The 23,940-nt window shown below is 43.5% G+C and overlaps 1 protein-coding gene across 2 annotated transcripts; it reads right to left on the reverse strand.

Annotated features, from left to right (window-relative positions):
- Nucleotides 1–467: 467 nt before the first annotated feature.
- LOC146360052 (mitochondrial amidoxime-reducing component 1-like) lies at nt 468–23,934 on the reverse strand. 2 transcript variants are annotated; one of them, XM_084828743.1, is made up of 7 exons: nt 23,567–23,934; nt 18,802–18,975; nt 18,477–18,639; nt 17,297–17,437; nt 9,753–9,814; nt 9,606–9,677; nt 468–1,780 (listed from the first exon to the last, which is right to left on the reverse strand). In XM_084828743.1, the coding sequence occupies exons 1-7, from the start codon at nt 23,860–23,862 to the stop codon at nt 1,606–1,608; spliced, it is 1,083 nt and encodes a 360-aa protein (XP_084684869.1). In that variant the 5' UTR covers nt 23,863–23,934; the 3' UTR covers nt 468–1,605. The 2 variants fall into 2 exon arrangements, with proteins under 2 accessions (XP_084684869.1, XP_084684870.1); XM_084828744.1 differs by having other exon boundaries at nt 479–1,780; nt 23,454–23,713.
- Between the last annotated feature and the right edge of the window lie 6 nt (nt 23,935–23,940).

The raw sequence follows: 23,940 nt of genomic DNA on the forward strand, positions 1-23,940 counted from the left end.
TTTGCCAGTTTTGTTTGTATCATTTTTTCCCAGTACAGGTTCCCAAGGTCTCCCCTGTCCTAGATTGATACTTTAACCACTAAATCACACTGTCTCTGTAGAACTGCCCTTAAAAAAAGGACTCTCTCTGTGCTGGGAAAAAACAGCATTGGCTATCCATAAATCTAGTATATCTTTTTAGATATCAGCTGGAACCAATTGTACAGGCAGCTTTCAGGAATGGTTGGATTACTTTCAAAGTTAGGCCACTTTCACAAGTAGCACTAACAGTGCAATGCTATACATGTCTACTCAGAAGTAAGTACCACTAAGTTCAATGGGGCTTGCTTCCAGGTAAGTGGGTATACTTACTAAGCGTACTGAGTTATTGAGCTCAATGAGATCTGAGTCAACATGATGGGGCTTGCAGTGTAAAAATACCACAATGGCTTGAAATAGTATATAAACAGAAAGACCACCTGTTTTTAAATCAAATAATAGTCTCTCTAAATGTAGCTGTTAATTAAATCCAAAAGACCTTGTGGATGTGTGCCATCTGTTCCTCTGATCAGACCATCTTACCAAACATACTCAATGGATCAGTCTACCATTTATCTTAGTGCAGTTGATCATTATGTCCTGTGCAGAAGCGATCCATTTATACTGACAGATTTACTGATTTTAAGTGTTTACCACTTTTCTAAAACAGAGGCTCAAATTGGCTTACAACAATAAAAGGAATTTAAAATCAAACAATAAAAAACATATATTTGTGAACTGAGGATAAAACTAACAAAGTGGTCTCTGGTCCACAACAGCTTATGCCACAATAAATCTGTTAGTCTTTAAGGTATCACAGGACTCTTTGTTATTTTTCCATATAATTTCCAGCATCTTGAAAAATCAGTTTTATATTTTAGTACTAAGAAATTATCTGCGAACAGCAGATAAATCTGTGTAAGATTTAGAATACAAATATTTTTTGTCTAAGCAACATAAAATTAGAACCAGGGCACAAACTAGCTAAATTAAGCACTGTAAGGATGCAATCCTATCCAGATAGGCGGCCGCCTCCGAACTCTGACCACCTATCCAATGCAAGGCAAGAGAAGCACGGAGGGGATCATTCCCTCTGCGCTCCTCCTGCCCTGCATTTTCGGCTAGACAGCTGACTGCGACTGTCTAGCCACGGGATGGCTGAGTGGGGAAGGAGGCTGATGTACAACATTGGATGTGTCGTACAGGCATTTCCGCCCTCCCTGCCCTGGATCGCCCCTAGACACGCCCCTTTTAGGCTGCTCCGCGCTCCTCTTGCAAGCGTGGAGGATGGGGCTGTTCCACGCTGCCTCCGAGGCAGTGTGGAAGTGGGGGGAGGTCGGTTCTCCAGGAACAAACCTCAGAGCGTGGGCTTCGAGGTTGGTTCCCGGAAAACAAGATAACCTATGGCTGTCTAGCCGCTGTCTAGCGGCCATAGGATTGCTCCCTCCACGGTTTTAAATGAAAGAGATAAGCAGGTTCTTAAAATTTATGTCACTAAAATCAGTGGGACTTTAAAATGCTGACATTTGGCTGGATTGTGCCCTTTGGTAATTTAATGTTGCAGATATTGAACAGAGAAACATTATTTTAAGACAAATAATCCTGCCCTCCTAGAAGTGCCCCCCCCCCCGCATAACATTCAATTATCTTATACACTGGGTCTCCAATTTTGATGGTTCCAGTTTTATCAACTCCAAAAAAACTCCCAAATAATGGAGCAGATTTATAGATGTGTTTCAGAGCTGGATCACACATACGATACCTGCGAAGAACAAAGGGTCTTTATCAGTGAAATTATGGCAAGAGACCAATGTTCATTACACGTCACTTAAAATCTCTAGTGAGTTCATAGGGTATGTAAAAATATATTTATTTTTATTTACTTACAATATTTATATACTACTTCCCATTTAAAAATTCCCATAGCAGTTTATAGTAATTATAAAACAATAAAACACTATAAAAGCAACAGTATTACAAATTACAACAGAATCTTGCTGCTGCCATACCACAACATTACAAGGGTTCATAAAACAAGGCTTAAAAAAAACCAAGGGTGCAATCCAATGCATGTTTAGACATAAAAAAAAAGTCCTACAACTCCCAGCCAGCATGGCTGGCTGAGGAATGCTACCAGTTGCAGGATTTTTCTCTGTATAAACATACACAGGATTGCATCCAATGATTGGGAAAAGCCAAGGCAAAGAAATGTGTTTTTAATGACTGTCAAAAGTACATTATTGTCAATGCCTGGCTTATCACAGAGGGAAGGTCATTCCAGAGGGTGGGTGCCACCAAAAGAAAGTCGACTGCTATGCTGCTGTCAAATGGGACTCTGTAGGACAAGTATGGGGAACCTCTGGCCCTCAGGCTTAATCTGGCCCACAAAGTTTCCCTATCTGGCCCATGGAGGTATGGACTCCCTCCGTGGGCCGCTCCCACTCCTCGAGCTCTTGCCTCCTGAAGTCTAGCAAGGGTTTCAGGAGGCTAGCTGGGAGAGGAATCCCCACTGTAATCCTATGATCAGTGATTGGAAGGTAACAGCAGGGATTTCCCTTTACTTAGTCTTCGCTCACCTGTGATTTCAGCTGAGGACATCCTCAGGAATATTACTGACTTTCAGCCTCCGTTTGCAACATGAGGATGTTAATCTAGACAAAGCTTGGTAGTGAAGCACTTTGTGCTTTAATCATAATACATAGCATTTACATGTCAATGAACTTCTCATACTTTATCACAGCAATTAGTATAACAACCCTATAAGTTAAGTCAGTGTCCTTTTGTAGACTTGGTAAGGAGGGATGGAGGCACACTGGCCTTTCAGTCTCACGGAGCGGAGCCACTAACTGTGAGGAACCAGGCAACAACAGAATGACCAGGTAGTAGATGGGTGTCAGAGATCAGACGTGCACAAGGTGATCAGTGAAACTCATTAACCTCACCATCTGGCTGCACATTCGCAACTGCACTATCATTTGTGAACACAAAGATAGACAGAACCAGGCTCTGTGAAAACCAGCCTCTGAGCTGGGCTGTTTCAGGTGGATTTGAGCCCAGTGCAAATCCCCACTCTGCTTCCTATTTTGCCATCAGCTTTCTTTGATCTTATCTCTATATGAGCTAAAAGCACCGTCACAGTTCATCGTTGTTGAGAGGAGGACGGGATATTTGGGCATGTCTGCATAAAGGCTGTCCCTCAGTTGCATGCCCTGCTTGTAGGACTGGCACTGCAAAAGCAGGAGCTGCAGTTGGAGCTGAGATGATTTAGGGTCATCCCACCATGCCCCATAATCCCCTTATACAGAAACCAATGGTGCATGCTATCATTCTTCCCGCTTCAGCCAGAGCAGGAGTATTGACAGGAAAGGCATGGCTGGTTGAAAGGTAAAAGGGGTTTAGGAAGCAGGGCCAGCAGAAGTCCTACTTGTGGGCTTCCCAGAAGCAGCTGGTTGGCCCCTGTGTGAACAAAGGGTAGTATCCAATGTTAGTCCTACTTAGAGTAGGCCTACTGGAATGAAAGGGACTTAGGTTAATCCCATTGCAAGCATGCTCCCATTCATTTCAATGGGTCTACTCTAAGTAGGGCTAACATTGGATACTACCCAGAATGCTGCCCTAGATGGACCTTGGTCTTATTCAGCATGGCTCTTATGTTCTTAAGAAATGATCAAATGCATAATCTCATGAGCACCATGACCTTCCATTAGCAAATTCTTCAGCAGCTACCCCTTGTATATATTTATTACACTAAATATACAGAGGCGAGTGAAACCACCCAGTATTCAGGGACTTGACAGAGCAAAGAGATAATAAGCAGCCCAATATACTGTTAAGTTAACTGGTTTTCTGAATCCACTCTTTCTCTCAGCATTAAATACAATTGTTGTTGTTGTTGTTGTTCAGTCGTTCAGTTGTGTCCGACTCTTCGTGACCCCATGGACCATAGCACGCCAGGCCTTCCTGTCCTGCGCTCTCTCCCGGAGCGTGCTCAAGTTCATATTCATTGCATCGGTGATGCTATCTAGCCATCTCATCCTCTGCCGTCCCCTTCTCCTTTTGCCTTCAGTCTTTCCCAGCATCAGGGTCTTTTCCAGAGAGTTTTCTCTTCTCATTAGGTGGCCAAAATATTTGAGCTTCAGCTTCAGTATCTGTCCTTCCAATGAGCACTCAGGGTTGATTTCCTTTAGGATGGACTGATTTGACCTCCTTGCAGTCCAGGGGACTCGTAAGAGTCTTCTCCAGCACCACAGTTCGAAAGCATCAATTCTTCGGCGCTCAGCCTTCCTTATAGTCCAGCTCACAATACATTAAATTAAATACAGTTTGCATTCACCAAGTGAATCCAACAGAACTAGCTTGTTTGGAAGGGTCCAACATGCAAGTGGACTCTGCTGTCACCATATTTTCAACAAGCAAGATATTTTTAGCTGGTCCAAAGTGTCGGGGCAGCACTAGAACCCAATCCAACCATCTTATTTTGCTAGCTTCCCCTCAATCAGATAACTGCAGATCTTATTAGACATGGCGGGGGGGGGGGTGTTCTTGAATTCATAATCTCCAGTGGAATTAGATCTACTCAGATAGTTCAGGCTCACTGGGTCTAATGGGGGGCTAAGAATCTCACACCGACAGAGAAAGACAACAGTGTGTGTTGGCTCCAAGAGTCATGAGAATCTAGTGTTTCATACAAAGAAGTCCCAGACCTATAGCTGTCACATTGACACTAAAAACTATGTGCCAAATCTTCCATCTTTTGAGAGTAGTGTCTCATTTTGTTCTCTTGGATGACTGTGGAACATGTACCATGAAGAGAGCTGGAAGAGTTAAAAACTGCTTTTCAAACCTCTTGAGCTACCTTTTAATTTATTTCCATGGCTGCTGCAGTATTGTCAAGTAACTGGGTGTGGGGGTGGGAATCACTGTTGCTGTTTAGACATCTTGGGAGACAGAGCGGTAGGAGAATTATTTTCTTTTGGCCATTTACCCAGCTGAGATTTAGTGTCCTGTCATGCTAAACTGTCCCCCACGCAGGCACGGAAGGCACTTTGCATTTGCCAGATGAGCCCTTGGGATGATTATGGAGGACCCTCCCTCGCCCAAATTTATGGTGCCCCCCTTGAAAGTTTACACTCAGTTATATTTATAATGGTGTAAAGGCTCAGTAAAATCCTGGATGTTGACTTTGCTGCATAAGACCTTGAAGCTTTATTACAGCAAATTTAGATGGATGCTGCTCTATGACAGGCCAGATTACAGGAAGGTAACATGGGAGATCCTCTGTGTTATCATTAGAGCTGTCAACTAATCAAAGAATTATTGGCTGATTAATAGGTTTAAAAGCAGATGATTAAGTAACCAATAAAATTAAATACATTTGTATATTACCAAAACCTTCAGTATCAGTGCTTTTTTGAAATACTGAAGGAACTGTGAGATAACTTGCAACTGAATAAACAAAAGCTACTACTCACTGTTGGAAGAAACTATTGTATTTAATATTTTCCTTTACATTTCCTGTTACAGTACTTCACCAGACGCAAAATAGCCTTTAAAAAACCATGCATGTCCTTAGTTTTAAGACTGAGTGATCAAAATTGGCCTATAAATATTAATCAACTAAAGATTAAGTTGATTAATCATCAAGCTCAGACAGCCTTCTTGTGGAACAGTACAGAAATGTAATGAATAAATGAGTAATAGGTGTGGGCCGATTGTAAGCAGTAATGTAAATCTACTTACTCAACTGCATTTCAATGATACTACAAAAGGCCATTCATATTTTGCTCTTCTTAGGATATTGTACTGAACAGTCCCCACCAATGGTACTGATGCTAAATAAACATAAACAGTAGCGATAGCAGTAGCAGTAGTGCTCCATTGTGAGATTGACCTACATATTAAATCATTTACATAAAAGGTTGCTTCTGTGTGACAACTCTCTCCCCACCCTGGGTAGTATCCAACTGTGCTCCAGCGCTAGTGCTAATGATACCAAATTTCAGTGGCAAATCACAACTTTTTCCCATTGCCGTCGCAAGTGCTAGTTAAATTGCGCAGGCGTTGGTTTCCAATAGTGCAATCCCCATAGTGCTAGCACTGGAGCACAGTCAGATACTACGTTCTGTCCGTAGGATCTAGCATGATTTGCCAAGTGGAGCCTCTTGTTCGCATGAAGAGCTTCCCACTAGCTCCAATTGTAACTGGAGATGACCAGTGCTGTCACTGACATTCTATGAGTAATTAGGGCTCCATCTACATGGAAACGGAATGAGAAGTGCTTTCTGGTCATATCTGGATTTTCATGAAATCGCTTTGGCCCTTCTGGGGCACACAAAGCAAGAAAAACAAAGTATACACTACCTAAAAACACGCTTTCATGCGTCACACTGCATTTGAAACTCCCATACTTTGGGGTTGGGTGGGTGCAGTAGAACTGAACATCATGAACCCCCTAGGTGCTGCTCAGCAAATGAGAGAAGCTTATTCCCCACCCCCATCCATGCTCCCCTGCTCAGGGAAGTTTACTGGAAGTGCTGAATTATGCCCCTAAGCAAAAAGTCACTGGAAAAGACCCTGATGCTGGGAAAGATTGAAGGCAAAAGGATAAGGGGACAGCAGAGGATGAGATGGCTAGATAGCATCACCGATGCAATGAATATGGACTTGAGCACACTCTGGGAGAAAGCGGAGGACAGGAAGGCCTGGCGTGCTATGGTCCATGGGGGCCCGAAGAGTCGGACACGACTGAACAACAACAAGGTTACCCCACACTGCTCCCCTCTCATCCACCATTGAGATATTGTGAAATATTAAAGATTTGTGAACCGCCCAGAGAGCTTCAGCAATTGGGCAGTATAGAAATTAATTAATTAATTAAATGATGCTGCACTATTGTGAATTGGAAAAACAGGCTATATAATCTGAATGGATGAAGCAGCTACTACACTATTGTAAATGCTTGAAACAGCACTACTGCGCTATTATGTATGGGAAATACAGGCTACAAACTGTGAATGGGGAAGCAGTTACTCTGCTATTGTTAATGTCTGAAACAGCCTAACTGCGATAATGTGAATGGGAAAAAGAGGCTAGTTATTGTGAATGTGAAAGCAGCCCTACTGCAAATGGGGGAAAAGAGGGAATGCAAGGGCAGGGGGAAGGGTGCGGCCCCACTCCTTTACCAGGTCACTGCCAGGTCACAGAAATAGGCACACTTAGGATTAAATGAGCGGGGATGGGGCACACTGCAGTAGAACCAGGTGGAAGCCACATTTAAGGGGAAAAGATGCACTAAGAAGACTTTCAGGAAATGTGCCTTTTCCAGAAGGAAGCTGTGGGGTTGCTGCAGATTGATGACAGGGTATCTGTCACAAATGACCTTTATGTGCTGTCGCTCTGCACTAAATCGGCCATGTAGATTGGGCCAAGGAAGATCCACATAGAGAGTTGCACTCAACATTAGTGATGAATGTGGAGACTCACCAAACAAAAACTGTCTCCCTCATCAGTTAGGCCTGATCCATAGCAGATCCAGATCTGAATTTTGTTTCATTGCATTTCATCCCAAACTGGACCTTCAGCAGATCAAACAACTAGGGAGTTGGATGCAAATTGCTTACTGTTGCATCAGGTATTATCTCCACCCATTTTAATCATATTGGTTGGGCACCAGCAATATGCCCATAATCAATCACAGAATCTGCATCAAATTGTGAAGATGTTGTATGTCAACTATGCAATGATGTATAATTGTACAGGGGGATCTGGAGCCATCTATGAGATGATCAAAATCTTGTCAATGATCTGAAACGGTGTTAGAATGAGTTCTTCCCATGCTGCATCATTCCTGCTTACTGAACACCAGTGAACTGTGAAGTTGCAGTGAAGGAAGGTACTGTCATCAGGTGGTACCATGAGCCACTCTGACCACATCTTAATACCCTGATCCAAAACTGAGAAGCAAAAACATAATCTCGGACTCACAGCACAACCCTTTGCATGCTTACTCAGAAGCAAATCCAACTGAGTTCCCTCATATTCAGTACACCTGCTTAAACTTCACTGTAGGACATAATGCAGGAAGGCCAATCAACATATGCAGTAAGGGAGAAAGATAAAAGTAATCAATTAATTTAAAACAAAAGAGCTCAAGATAGCTAACAACAAAAGCAAAACCATAAATTAACATCAATTCCAAAATTATTGAGGCACTGAAACACCAATAGGAAAAACAACAGCAACACACCAACAGCAGGAGAGACAGTTAAATAACCAGACCAATAAAAGAACCAACTACAAACCAAAAGCCTTCCTAAGAGGAAAGATTTTTATTAACCTCCAGAAAAACATTAAAAAGAGGGCAAGGAATACCTCCCTCAGGAGGGTGTTCCAAAGCCTCGGCACAGCCACAGAAGACACCCTCCACCTGGTCCCAAGCAAACATATTTCTGAGGACACTGGGGGGGGGGGGGTATTTACTCAAGGCTTTTACTCCAGTTCTACTCCACCCCCAAGTCAATCATGTCAGATGACGCACGTAGCCAGCACGACATTTCTTGCCCTAAATCGCGGAGGGAGGGGGGTGTCATACTCATTTTGTGACAGAAAAGCAGCTTCAGTGCAATTTGGCAGCCTGTAACCTCAGCTGGCTTCACTGCGGCCTGATGGAAGCAGCACTGATTGGCAGAAGGGAAAGTGGGGTGAGGGCGTTGGGAGAGCAGAGGGCTAAATGTCTACCCAGAAGTAACTCATTGCCCTCAATTGCACTTTTCCTACAGGAGTATAGAATTCTTTTGCCAGCCCTTTTTCTTAAAACTGCTCAATCGCTGCCTTTCCCTTAACAGTAATATTTTTGTATGTAATACTTACTCACTGGAAAAGACCGTGATGCTGGGAAAGATTGAAGGCAAAAGGAGAAGGGGATGGCAGAGGATGAGATGGCTAGATAGCATCACCGATACAATGAATATGAACTTGAGCACACTCCGGGAGAGAGCGCAGGACAGGAAGGCCTGGCGTGCTATGGTCCATGGGGTCACGAAGAGTCAGACACGACTTAACGACTGAATAACAACAACATAATACTTTCATCTATGATTGATATGTACTAGTTGGCTCATGTTATTTGTTGTGTTTGAGTGTTCCCATAATTACATACTCATGTTCTTGTGATTTTGATCATTCTCCAGTTGTGTGCTTTATTAGCATTGGGTTAACAATCTTGCCACCATATTCTTGACTAATTATAGTTTCTGAGTACGCTTCAAAGGCAATAATCCAGATGTGATGTAATTAAAGCACGTATTACTATCATCGGATCTGCATTCTGGCTCTTGCTGGACACAAATACATTTTACCCAGAAATATACAAGCTACATATTTTTAAATTTTAAAAAGCAACATACAGAGGTCAATTCCATACACATTTACTTGGAAGTAAGTCCCACTGAACTCAGTGGGACTTACTTCCAAATAAGTGTGCACAGGACAGCAGCCTAAGTTTCAGAAGCAGTGTCACACTGATCAACCAGTACTACATTAACACTATTCCAGACATGTAACTGTTAATGATTATTGTCTTGTTTTACCTTTTTAGCGTTTCCAAGGGCTCCTTTCTGTCCATGATGCCAGTATCTGGGTCAACAGTTGTTAAAATACACCTGCAACGGCAAACAAGTTTTTGTAGGAAATACAATTATACAGCTGGTTATTCTCCTTGCTGGCCACAAACTTACCTGCCACATGCCATCACTTCTTTCATTTCTACATCCCCAATTATAATCTTGCCCCAGGTGTCCTAAAGAAAATTAATCAACAACTTAGACTTCCATACAAAACTTTTCAGGAGGTTCAAACAAAAATGTTTTCCATTTACTAAAGTGCAGTTGCTTAAAACTAAAATGGAGATTCCCTTTTCTATTGAATGGGGGAGATGTAGCTAAACCCAGGACTAAAATATTGAGATAATAGAACGGTACCTTTCTTTTGCATTCCCTGGAATTGACTACCATAACAGAAATGATAGCTAGTTACACAGACTGTTCTTCTAAGCTGCAAGTGCACAGTTGTATGCATGTTTAGACAGAAAAATGGCCTACAGCTCCCAGCTCAGCCTTTTTTCTGTCTAAACATGCATAGGGTTGTGCCTTAAGGTTAGTCATTACATTCTTCAAAGCCAAATTCCCATGACCAATTTTGGAGTGCAATAGACACCAAAAGGTAACTTTCCACCTCATTTTGTGAAATGTTTTTTTTTTTTTTTATTTTGTGAAAGAGCCCTCCCTCCCTCCCCCATCCACCAGTAAAATGGCAAGTCAGCATATGCTGAGAAAAGCTTACAATAGAGGGATATTTTTACTTCACAACTATAGGTAGGGCTGGCCTAAAGCAGCCACCTCAGGCACCAAATACTTGGTCAGGGTGGGGGGGGGGGGCAGGGATCGTCACGGAGATGTTGGAGGACAGAACTGTGTGTGCCACGCAGCTTGCCTTGTGCCCCCTACACTAGCCTGCTGCCCTCAGGTGTGGTGGAGGACTGTCCTGTTGCCAGCATTGAAGTAAGAGTCAACTGCTGCCAGTACAGTCAGCTTCTGTAAATCAAACTGGGGAGGGGGTGCCACCTTGTGCCACCTTCACCTCAGGCAGCAGAACGTCTTGGGCCAGCCTTGACTGTATGACATGACAGCCCAGCGCTACCTGGAGATGCTAAGGGCTGAACATGGCACCATCCGATGCAAAGCATGTGCTTTGCCACTGAGCTACAGCCCTTTGTAGACATTCTTCAAAGGAAGTCTACCTAGGCCTTTGCGTTCTCCCATTGCTTAATGTAGATAAGAGTAAAGAAAAGGAAAAGGGTAGGTTCTGTCCCTCGAGGCAGGATAGGCTGCTTAACAGGAATATTTCTATGTTCTTTCCAAAAAGGGGATCTGTGTTAGTTTGCTGCAGCAAAAAAAATGATTCTTGTGGCACCTTAAATATTATGATTTTATTGTGACATGGGCTTTCAGAGACCACTTTGTCGTCTTTCTCTCAGCTACAATAAAGATGCTGAAGCCCTCCATTATCTCTATGTTTTTATTTAGTACAATACCAAAAAAGCAACAAAATTATCCTGGCCTCCTTCCAGTTAGAGCTCACTGAGCATGAAATTGAGGTCACTTTGGCATGGCACCAAAGCTGCTTTTCACAAGTTTTACCACAAGATGGCAATATTAGCTATATAAAGATAAAACAAATTAATCTGCAGCCCCCAAGTGAGCCACTTTACAATCTCAGCATATTATGTTACAAAATGTCATTTCTGGAACTTGAAATTATCGTACCAACAGCAATTCATTCCATATCACACATGTTGGATGCAGTTTTTAATTGCACACTAGATGCTCAAAATCCTACAACCTAGGCTTCAGCAGTATGCGAACCGAGAACTACCGGAAGTACAAGCTGGGTTTCGAAGAGGCAGAGGAACTAGAGATCAAATCGCCAACATTCGCTGCATCATGGAGAAAGCAAGAGAATTCCAGAAAAACGTCTATTTCTGCTTCATTGACTACGCTAAAGCCTTTGATTGTGTGGATCACAACAAACTGTGGCAAATTCTGAAAGTGATGGGAGTACCAGACCACCTTACCTGTCTCCTGAGAAACCTGTACAAGGGTCAAGAAGCGACAGTAAGAACCAGACATGGAACAACCGAGTGGTTCAAAATTGGGAAAGGAGTACGACAAGGCTGCATATTGTCACCCTGCTTATTTAACTTATATGCAGAGTACATCATGAGAAACGCCGGGTTGGATGAATCACAGGTCGGAATTAAGATTGCTGGGAGAATTATCAACAACCTCCGATATGCAGACGATACCACCCTAATGGCAGAAAGCGAAGAGGATCTCAAGAGCCTCTTGTTGAGGGTGAAGGTGGAGAGTACAAAAGCTGGTTTGAAACTCCACATTAAAAAAACTAAGATCATGGCATCTGGCCCCATCACTTCCTGGCATATAGAAGGGGAAGAAATGCAAGCAGTGACAGATTTTACTTTCTTGGGCTCCAAGATCAACGCAGACAGTGACTGTAGCCATGAAATTAAAAGACGCTTGCTCCTTGGGAGGAAAGCTATGGCCAACCTAGACAGCATAGTAAGAAGCAGAGACATCACCTTGCCGACAAAGGTCCGTCTAATCAAAGCTATGGTTTTCCCAGTAGTAATGTATGGCTGTGAGAGCTGGACTATAAGGAAGGCTGAGCGCCGAAGAATTGATGCTTTCGAACTGCGGTGCTGGAGAAGACTCTTACGAGTCCCCTGGACTGCAAGGAGGTCAAATCAGTCCATCCTAAAGGAAATCAACCCTGAGTGTTCATTGGAAGGACAGATACTGAAGCTGAAGCTCAAATATTTTGGCCACCTAATGCGAAGAGAAAACTCTCTGGAAAAGACCCTGATGCTGGGAAAGACTGAAGGCAAAAGGAGAAGGGGACGGCAGAGGATGAGATGGCTAGATAGCATCACCGATGCAATGAATATGAACTTGAGCACACTCCGGGAGACAGTGCAGGACAGGAAGGCCTGGCGTGCTATGGTCCATGGGGTCACGAAGAGTCGGACACGACTGAACGACTGAACAACAACAAGAGTTAGCCTAGAACAGGCAAGCACCACACTTATGTAACCCCCCTGATATTTGCAATATTAAATATTTAAATGTTGAGTTTTCTGATGAATAGGTCTTGAGTAGGGATGTATGGACTCTGTAAAATCCGTTCCATCTGTGTTTTGTAGATTGTCAGGCACCTTTGGTTCCGTTGTCCACCCACAGACAGATTCAGATTTTTTTGTTTCTGAATTTGCACAAATTCAGAAATTGAACAAATTCCTTAAATATCCGGCTACATTTTGTATTCTTTTTGAAGGCCAGATGAAAATATTTTTGGATCCTGATGCTGCAGAATCATTTTTAATTGGTATTAAAACCATTAATTGGTATTCTCTGTGAGCCCCTGCCAAAGGAAGTGAGGAGGGTGGCTACTAGGAGGAGGGCTTTTTCTGCTGTGGCACCCCAGCTCTGGAATGAGCTCCCTAGTGAGGTTCGCCTGGCACCTACATTGTATTCCTTTCGGCGCCAGGTGAAGACCTTTTTATTTTCCCAGGCATTTTAGCATTTTAGCTTTCCAAATTTTTAGCTTTGCTGTTTTAAATCTGTATTTTAAACTCCTGCCCTGCTGCTAGGTTTTATTGTGGTTGTATTGTTATATTGTGGTTTTAATGTTCTATATATTTTAAATTGTTTTATTGTGTGCTGTTTGGTTTTAATTTTTGTGAACCGCCCAGAGAGCTTCGGCTATTGGGCGGTATAGAAATGAAATGAAATGAAATGAAATGAATGAATAAATAAATAAATAAATAAATCAAAACTAAAATAAGGGAACCAACTCTCTCAGCCACCAGAGTTGGAACTTAGCCATTTTTACTGTTCTTTTGAAGTGTTGTTTGGGCTTTGGCTGATAAAATGTCTAGACAATATGCCAGAATAAATGTTTGCATATTTTTTTCTTCTTTCTCCCATTATGTTATGTTGTAATAAAGTGCATATTTATGTGTGTATGTGTGTGTACACATATAAATATATTTTAGATATGATATTACTTAAATTATACAAATGATTTGTTCCTGTTTTTATCCTTTTCTTAAACTTTTTTTCTCCCCCCTTTTTATTAATATTATTATTATTAATATCATTATGGGATTATTAAAAAGGTAAAGGTGTCCCCAACCAGTCATGTCCGACTCTAGGGTGTAGTGCTCATCTCCATTTCTAAGCTGAAGAGCCAGCGCTGTCCGAAGACGCTTCCGTGGTCATGTGGCCGGCATGACTGAACACCGAGGTGCACGGAACGCTGTTACCTTTCCCGCCAAAGCGGTACCTATTTATCTACTTGCAATTTCTTGCTTTTGAACTGCTAGGTTGGCAGGAGCTGGGACTGAAGACGGGAGCTCACTCCGTCACACGGCACTCGGGTCTCGAACTGCTGTCCTGCCGACCTTCCGGTCTGCAGTTCAGTGTCTTAACCACTAAGCCACCGCGGCCCTATTAGTATGGGATTATTACTATTCCTTTTTGGCTAAACCTTTAATGTTTATTAATACGCGTTAACTGAATGGTAATTTATGGCCAATGGAAATGGACCGTTTGCTTCTGTTCCTGTGCTATAAGACTATTTGGAGATTTGGTTTGTTCTTATTGAAGTTTAATATAATTCTTTTTTTTCTTTTGTCTTTTTTTTTCTTTTCCTTCTTTTGCTATCCTCCCTTTTTTCTTTTTCTTAGAATATTGTAATATTGGAAACTGAAGATTCTGATTATGTTGTTGGTAGTGAACAATAAATTAATTTCATTTATAAAAATAAAAGAAAAATAGAGATAAAAAAAAGAAAAGAAAATGCACAAATTCCTCCAAAAAGTGCATTTTCACATTTTAGCCTATGGGGGAAATGCACATTTTTGACCAGGGTTTTTTATTTTGAGTATTTGTTTGTGCAAAATTCAGGAAAGTTAAAGAAACCAGTCCGAAAGTCCGCAGAATCTGCCCAACACGGGAAAAGCTGGTCCACTGAGGAATCCACGGGTTGGATTCATGAAAATCTGAACCCATTTGGTTCCATTGCGGATTTCTTTGTCATCCCAGGTCTCAAGCTACACTTCTTATCAGGAAATTAATTGAAGTTAGACCTGTCTTGATTCTGTTGATCATTCCTTTAACTTATGACCCACATATCTACTATTCAGGCACCCAAACTCACTAATACCATCAAGTAAGACCTAGACGATCAGAGAACGGTGGTTAGCTGCTCATCGGCATACAACTTACTGACACAGCTAGGATCACTTCTGGCATAACCCTGCATAATTGGATTTCCTTTGAGAATGGTAGCCATACTTCTTAGGTGTCCCTGTGACATGAACCCAGTTTTTAGAGCTACTTCTCAGCCTGTCTGGCAGGATCAGCCAGCGTTCAAAGCAGGAGTGCCCTGAGTTGTGTGCTGGGCCCCCTTGTGGTGAGTTACCACAAGGCTGCAGAGTGGAGGAAGGGGTGGCATTGTCCTCCAGATCCCAGTATGGTTCCACCCCACAGCTATCCCATTGGTTCTTCCTGACTTCAACTGGCTCTTTAATGAGCTTCTGCCATGCATTAAAAATGTGGTTGTTCAGGCAGGCATTTGGGGTGGGTTAGGGTATTTTTAGAAATATGATGTTTTAATGTGGAATTTTATTGTTTTAAACTGTTGTATTATTGTACATCACCCAGAGTGGCCGGGTGACCGGCCAGATGGGCGATTAAGAACTTAAATAAATAAATAAATTGCTGCCAAGTTAGTCCTAACCTAAGTATTTTCTTGGGCAACATCCAGATTGTGGTCTTGCTTGTGTGGGTCCTTACAGTTGGTTTCTCTGTACCTTTTCTGCTCTGTCTGTGTGCCTAGTTACCAGCCTACTGTCATCCCAAACTGTCACTCTCCTTATCCACCTACCTGCCCTCCTGTCTGGTGCTTTCCTATATCTTTGTTCCCCGTCCCCCTTTAACTAGATTCTTCAGCTTAAGCCCTTGCTTTCAATCACCTTTGCGTCTCTGTTAGTATCCTTTACTACCTTGATGTGAAACTGTTTCCTAGGCTCTGTCTAGACCCCCCAGTGCAGCGCTCTATCATGACTCCAGTCCCAAACTTTCCAGGACTTGCACCTTCTGCCCTCCACGTGCCTAGCTGCCTATGTCCCAGTGCTGATACCTTCACTTCCTGGCCAAGGTGCTGATGTCTCCAGACAAATCTGTCTCCAGACAAAACTATGGTCTTTTGAACCAATAAAGAAAAAGGTGAGATTAGTGATCAAATAAACACTGTTTCTGTTTTGCATTCAACACCCCTCCTCATTACAACACCTTCCAAAGACTAGGATTATTATTATCACATTATACTAACATTTGCAATGCTGAGCCAATTTGGTACTGTGTTCTCGGCCTAGATTTGGCATGTTCCATTATAGCCATAGGGAGAAGGGCCATAGTTCAGTGGGAGAGCACCTGCTTTGCATGCAAAAGGTCCCAGGTTCAATTCCCCAACATCTCCAGGTAGGACTGGAAAAACACTTCCCTGAAACCCTGGAGAGCTGATGCCAGTCAGTGTCAACAATACTGGGTTAGGATGATGGACCTGACTCAGTATAAGGCAGCTTCCTATGTTCCTAGCCTCCTCCAATGTTGTGCCTGCCAGATGTTTTGGACTACACTTCCTATCAGCCACAGCAAGCATGGACGATAGTCAAGGATGATGGAATTGTAATTCAAAACAGCTGGAGGAAAATTTCCACATTGGGAAAGGCTGCCCTATTATATTGCCCTGGAAAATCCTGACTCATCCCGACCTACATTTCAAAGATAACACAGCAACAACTAGAAAAATATTTTCAGGAATTTCAAGGCCAATGAACTAACCTTAGGCTGTGAGGATTCTAAAACTGAACCATTTGCAAAGCATTTGCTCATAAAGCAAATGAAAACATAGGACAGGTGTGTGTAGAACTTTGATGTCATTTTCAGAGGAACCCCTGTGGTGGATTAATGTGTGTTCTAGCTCTTAGATGCCTTTAAAAGCTTATGCACTTATTATACACAGTGTTTTAGCCTAAGGAATACTAATTTTACCCGATGGTAGTTGCCATGAGCCACCACATAATGTGGGCTATAATTACACCCTAGTAGGGGCTTGCTTACTTCTAATGAATTATCTGTTGATACTGCTGCTAGTTATGTAAACATAAACCTTGGTGCAATAAATGGTGAATAACATGAAATGTGCATGCAAGCCTTAAGAGAGAGATCCTTTTTAAAGCACAATGTCATGAAATGCGCAGAAGCTTTTAAGCTCTTCTAGGGGTTTGAAAATGTCTGCACTCTCACTAACATAGGTCATTCCAATCAAAAGCATTGCTTACTTTGTTCCGTCTTTGGCACCAATGATAGCAAGCAATCCCTTTCAACATCATTTTACTTTTCTTAGGTCCTGTAAGGAGACTAAGAACTAAAATGATTGCTTTATTTTAGGCAACACAGGTTGCAAAGTTTAGTACTGCAAAATCCTATTAATTAACTACATCCTAAGATAATATTGTTTCTATGCTATAACTCAGGTGTTTTCCTAATGCTCTCAGAAAAGGCATCTATAAAATAAAAAACTGCATGTTCTGAATGAATTGTTTTAAGAACTGTATGAAACAATGACTTTTCTTTACCTCTTCGTAAGCACCACAGCCTGAAACTGTAATGCTTGGTCTAAAATGCCGCATATCAATTTTCTTCTCCATTCTGGTATTTAGATCTTCCATTGAAGCTTCTGAGATCACTAAGAGCGGCCCACAGTCACTATAGGGAACCTGTTGCAAAGATGCAGAAATATTACCAAGTATCTATAACAGAGGAAGGCAACCTAGTGCGCTCCAGATGTTTTCAACTTCCAACTCCCATCAGCCCCAGCTAGCATAGCCAATGGTAAGGGCTTATAGGGGTTGTAGTCCAAACATCTGAAGAGCACTAGGTTGCCTACCCCTATGTCTACAAGAATACATTCATTATCAGCTTGTTGTCATACCTCTGCAATGTTTCTCATTGTGAAGGTGTTCCATAGTTGGATTCTTTAACAACAACAACAGCTGCCTTGCCTTTTCTTATTAGCTTTGCAAAGTCCCACCGGCTCTCACCTCTTAATCCCTTCAACACTTAGAAAACACGCAAGACTTTGCCAGGTTCAGGATATCCCATGCAATGACTAGCCCATGAAGGCTTATCCATGATCAAAGAGTCCTTATTTATTAATTTGATTTATATCCCGCCTAAAAAATGGGGTCAAGGCAGCTAACACTGTTAAGACCAAGGACTTCTTCACACAGAGCTTTTATCCTGCTATTGAGATTGGTTACTCAAGGAAGTTTGCAGGTTCTTTAGATGACACCGTCAACCTCGAGGGCATCTCCCGCACTAAATGACCTTTTTTCCTTTTTAAAAAAAAAATCAGAGATAATGAGCTATCAAATTACAGCACTTGAGTTCCCTCATGAAAAGAGGAAAACCGGCAATAAGAGGAGCTAGACTACAGCACCATCTAGTGGCTGTATAATGAAACTTATACAAGATTCAGATAAGTGGGGGAAGTGGGGGTGAAAGCAGGGGGAAGGAAGTGCGTGTAGAGGGAGTCTGTCGTGATCCTGCATTTAAAAAGGAGGTAAAAAGTCCCATTTTAAATGCAAGATTTTAGGCTGGTGTAGAAATGCTCAAGGTCAGATCCAGCAGGGCTTTTCTTATGCTGTTTTGTTCTTTAAATCAGTATGACTTCAGATGTAAAAATGTGGCAAGGAATTTTATTTAAAACCGAGATAGTAAAACAGAAATGTTCATGATAAAAAATATTTGCCAAACCTTATCAGTAGGTCGAAAAGGCTTCTCAATCTTTTCACATTTCCTTGGTGTCATGTGGGTCTCAAAATGCACCAGTCGATATGGTTGTGAATTCAAGAAAGTGGTGAGCCAATGAGCTACCTCATCGCCACAGTCCCGCCCTTGAATATCAAGCCCAAACACCCTGTTGAAGATTACAAAATAGAGCCATGTGTTACATGATAAATAATCATCCAGATTAATATTTCATTAAATAAAAATAAGGCAAGGAGAAAAAAATATACAGAAATAACATTTTGAGCAACACAGAAAGAAAAAGAGAGACTAAAACCTCCTCATTCAACACCTGCAATCCTTCACTGGATTTTTCCCAGGGACTTTGACAGGGATGGCCAGTTCCTTCATTTCTGGAGCTTTCAGGATTAAGTGGCCATTTTCAGAATTTACAGAAATCAGAACCAGGCGAGGTTCCTGCCGAGCTGTGACCATGTGTCCATCTTCCTTGATTACAAGCCAAAACCTATTGGTAGATATGGAAAAGCATGTTAATAATTTAGACTTCAATAGCTGACAGGGCATGAAGAAAATACTTTAACACAGAGGTGGACAGACTTCAGGCTTGTGGGATCAACATGTTTTGTTTTTCTAGAAGCCCAAGCTTCAAAAACTAGACCCAGGAACAAAATGGTGACTTGGAGAAGCAGGGCCAGATTCAAAATGGTGGATCAAGGAGCAGAGCCAATTAGCTACTACACCTCATGAGTTATTCACTGAAGTGGCCTGCCTATACAGGCACCAAATCTACATTGGAGTTACCACACACTAGGAATTCTAACACAAACTCTAAAACTGGCCATCAGAGCTGCACAAAGACTGGGTCAAAAGCAGTACATTAATACTCTTATTTTACAGGTAAGAAACACTGAGGCTGAGAAAAAAGCTATTACTTCAAGCCGAACTATAACAGAGATTTATTTACTTTTACTTCCATTTTTACTTAGTGTTGCTAAAACTCTTGGGAGTCAGAGACTCTACCGCAAATTACCCAGAGATCTTCTAGTAGATCCCAATCTACCTTCTGCCCAGTCCCATTTTAACACACTACCAGAGCAAGCATCATCATTGACATAGGACATTTGCATAGAGAGGCCCTTCTCTGCATCTCAACATGGGCTGATGCTAGGATGGTTGTGACACAGGCAAGGGTGTTTTCTGTGGCTGCGGACTTGTTGTAGAACTCTCTCCTACAGGAAGTTCATCTAGCTTCCTCACTTTTTAGCTTCCACTACCTAGCGAAGATGATTCTGTTTAGGCAGGCTTTTTATTAGCCTTGGTTTTTTATGCTGAGGATGATGTTTTAATTATCTGCTATGCTCCCTCTCTTTTTTGTTTTCATTGTTTAAACTGTTGCAGTTGTGTATTATTGTTCTACTAGTGAACTTACCTGGCTTTGCATGAATAGCCCTTATTTTGATACAGAAAAGCCTTCAGGCAAAGTTATTCCGCTCTCAGAGTTGGGCATATTTTGCCTGGCCAGTTTGAGTGAAGCCACAGTCACTGGCACCCGTATGCACAGCCCCTGCCATGGTGCACTCCTATTGCCCCAAGGGAGGAGTCTGCCCACTCCATTCTCCTGAGGAGGGTCTGCCTCACAGCAGCGTGGAGGGGGAAACCATATAACTCTGTCCCACAGACTATTCCCCCCCGGCTTCAACCTGTATTGACTTCAAAGCTATGTGCTGGTAAGGGAAGTCTGCCACCTAGTGACTGGAGATGATAATTAGGGCCGATAAACTGAAACTGAATCCTGGCAAGACAGACACCCGGTGGGTGAGTGGTTCCCGAGTCTGGGAGACAGGTTTATTGGCTTTTCTGGGTGGGGTTGCAATCCCTTTTGAAAGGTCAGGTTCGCAGACTGGGGGTACTCCTAGGTTCATCACTGTCCCTGGAGGTTCAAGTGGCAATGGCGGCTCAGAGTGCCTTCTACCAGCTTTGGCTGGTTTGCCAGCTATGGCCTCTCCTGGACAGAGGTAGCTTGGCCACAGTGGTACAAGTGTTAGTAACCTCAAGACTGGATTGCTGCAATACACTCTATGTGGGGCTGCCCTTAAGGCTGCTCTAGAAGATGGAGCTAGTGCAGAATGCAGCAGCTTGGCTGTTGTCAGGAGCTAAGAACATAAGAAGAGCCATGCTGGATCAGACCAAGGGTCCATCTAGTTCAGCATTCTGTTCACACAGTGACCAAGCAGCTGTCAACAAGAAACCCACAAGCAGGACGAGTGCAACAGCACCCTAACCTTTTCAGCATGCAACTCCTTTGCTGAGGGAACTGGACTGGCTGCCTATTTGCTACCAGGCTAGGTTTAAGGTTTTGGTTCTAGCATACAGAGCCCTAAAGAGGAACCAGGATCCCCCAGCAACCTGCCTGGTCACTGAGGTCATCAGAGGGCATGCTCCTGGAGGTTCCGCATGAGCCTATGGCCCGACTGGAGTCCACCCAGAGACAAGCCTTCCTTTCTAAGGAACTCCCTGCCTCTGATGGTCAGGCAGGCACCAACACTGTGTTGTTTCCAGCGCCTCCTGGAAACAACTTTATTCCAGGAAGCCTTCCTTGATTGACCAGACACGTTTTTTATCGGTATTTAAAAATAAAAAATAATAATATGGTGTTTTATTTCTTTTATCTTTTTATAATTTTATCTTTTATTGTTCACCACTCCGGAATCTGTTTAGATGTGGAGTGGTATATAAATGCTGTAAATAAATAAATAATGGAAGCTTTAAACCCATGGACTCATTTAAACTAATTAAAATTAATTAATGCATTTTAACAGCCAAATAACAATAAGGCGCGCACCCCTAGAGTCCCCTTAGTATGCATGCCAAGTGTCAGGTGTCTAGGCTTCACCGTCTTGGAGCTATGTGCTGCCAGACAGACAGACAGACTCTTTTGTTGTAGAAGAAGATAGAGAATTTTTTTTTTGATGTTGTTAGTTGACTAGGGTGGTATTTTCCAGTGGAAAAGTGGGAGGGGAGCTGTCTTTGAAACTAGACCATCAATGGAATCCCATACATGTCTACTCAGAAAGAACTCCCATGGAGTTCAATGGAGGCTGCAATCCTCCAGGTAGGAAGATTGCAGCCTTTTTTCTTAGTCAACCCCCCAAACCCCTAGGGTGCTTTTTCTCCTCTGACCTTGACTGCCCTAGGAGATAGTTCGCCTAACCATTTGGAGGGTATTTTTCAACTGGATAGTGTTGTTTGTTGATACCACAGTGTCCACAGTTAACTGTATCACAAATAATACTGAGATGCACCACTGAAAAATATTCCAGCATGGGTTGAGTGGCAGAATAGCAAGTTGAGCTGTGTGCCTGGGATGAATGCTTAAAAAAAACTCCCTTTCCCATGTGCGCACTGCAATCCAACCTGGTCAACGCATGCATCAGAAATGAAGCAGTAGGATAGTGAAGAGATAGATTGGACTGTGCCGCTTCAGATTACAAGGGGGATCACATTTTTTATGTTTTCCTATGCTACAAACTTCCTGCAATTACAAAATGCACACAGCAAGCAAAAGGATGGGGCAAAACCTCTCTCCCTCTAGTGCCAGTTTTATATTTCGAAGGAGGGCTTTGTGTTTTTTTTAACAGGGAAACCATTCACAAGTGATAACCTCTACCTGTAGTCTGAAGTGGCACCTTCCATTCTAACCCACCACCTCAGTCTGCTGCATGTGTGGAGGGAACGGGAAGGTAAGAGGACCTGTTCTCATTGTCTTCTCAGAATGAATATGTGTCACCTATGAATGATGCACACTGAGGTGTTTTTAAGAACACAACAACATAAGAAGAGCCGTGCTGGATCAGACCAAGGGTCCATCTAGTCTAGCTTTCTGTTCACACAGTGGCCAACCAGCTGCCAACAGAAAACCCATAAGCAGGACCTGAGCGCAACAGCACCCTCCTGCCCATGTTCCCCAGCAACTGGTATACATAGGCATACTGCCTCTGATACTGGAGGTAGCATAGAGCCATCAGGACTAGTAACCACTGGTACTCTTGTCCTCCAGGAATTTGTCTAACCCCCTTTTAAAGCCATCCAAATTGTTGGCCATCACTACACCTTGTGGTAGCGAATTCCATAGTTTGGCTATGCGCTGTGTGACACAGTTTTGGCTTGCTGCTGCAAGAGTTTAACCGCGCAATCCTATGTGCACTCACCTAGAAGTAAGCCTCATTGAACTGAATGGGCTTGCTTCTGAGTAGACATCCATAGGTTTGCACTGTCAAAAACAAAACAGATATTAATCTAATTGTGTGTCTAGCAGTTGAGTCTTCTTTTTTATTTTTAATCTGAAGGCGGCACAAGAGGACCAGTCTAGATCTTAAAAGCCACTACACCCCACACTAGGGTCCCGATCTGGATCAGAGGACCTGCACCTACTGTAGCATAAAAATGGGGGGGGGGGGGAATGTAGCTGCTGGACATACATTTAAAGGAATGTCTGTTTTGGCCCTATGAAGTCAGCCTTCCTCAACCTGGTGCCCTCCAGATGTTTCGGACTACAACTCCCACAACCCTGCCCACAACACATCTGGAGGGGAACCAGGTGGGGAAGGTTAGGCGGCCGACTCTGCCTCGCTGCTCTGCGCGCGGCCACATCGCCAGATGAAAAACTGCGCCGCCACAGCCAGGCTTGCAAGAGCTCAAAGGGCGCCAAGCGGTCCGTAGTCCAGCACGGAAAGCGTCTGCCGGACCCCGTTCGTTACCCGTCAAGCTGCCACGAGGCTCTTGGCTGTGTTTCCATTCACGACTTGTAGCCAAGTTCAAGCCAGAGAAAGACGAGAAGGGCCGTAAAGCAGCCCCCGAAGCGGGAATGTGAATCCGCCTCTCACTTCTCCCCCTCAGCTTTCCGTGGGAAGTTGAGCGCCTGCAGGGAGAGCCCGGCGCTGCCCCCTTCGCGCCCGACTCCCACGGCCGCCTCCCCCTTCGCACCTGTCGCGCATGTCTCCGCTCCGGAGGCCCAGCCCGGTCACTTCGGCGCGATCCACGGGCACCCCCCGGCAGGACTTCACCGGGTAGATGACGAGACCCGACACGGCCCCCACCTGCACCAGCTGCCGCCGGCCTCGTCGCCGCCAGCGCCAGGCCGCGGCGGCCCCCAGGGCCAAAACCGCCGCCGAGGCGCAGAGCCAGGCCAGGCGAGACTGAGCCAGCGCCGCCGGCATCGAGGCCCGAACGAACCGCATGGCCGCAGTGCTGCGGCGACTGTCGCAGGGTAGTGAACTTGTCGGAGGCGGGCCTGGGCCAAGCCAGCCTCCTTCGTTCGCTCGTCCTTTGCCAGCTTCTCGCTTCTCAAGCTCGGTATGTGCTGTCGCTCCGGTTTCCTACGGGGGGCCTGCATTTATTCTGGCACCAGTTCTCTTTGGCAACTGCACTGTTTGCTTGTAACCCCATCACTTGGTTTCCAGAAGTCTTTTCT

This window comes from Heloderma suspectum, chromosome 1 (assembly GCF_057233095.1).
Source record: "Heloderma suspectum isolate Gila_16-S chromosome 1, 16-S_ref, whole genome shotgun sequence".
Lineage (NCBI taxonomy): Eukaryota > Metazoa > Chordata > Lepidosauria > Squamata > Helodermatidae > Heloderma > Heloderma suspectum.

What these genes read in the sequence shown, in the direction of transcription:
- LOC146360052 (XM_084828743.1), bottom strand. Translation starts at nt 23,862, where the DNA reads ATGCAGGCCCCCCGTAGGAAACCGGAGCGACAGCACATACCGAGCTTG. An exon ending in AATCCAGTGAAGGATTGCAG is followed by an intron (nt 18,640 to 18,801) that starts GTGTTGAATGAG and finishes AATCTTCAACAG; the next exon opens with GGTGTTTGGGCTTGATATTC. An exon ending in CCCTTGGAAACGCTAAAAAG is followed by an intron (nt 1,781 to 9,605) that starts GTAAAACAAGAC and finishes TGTTCTTCGCAG; the next exon opens with GTATCGTATGTGTGATCCAG.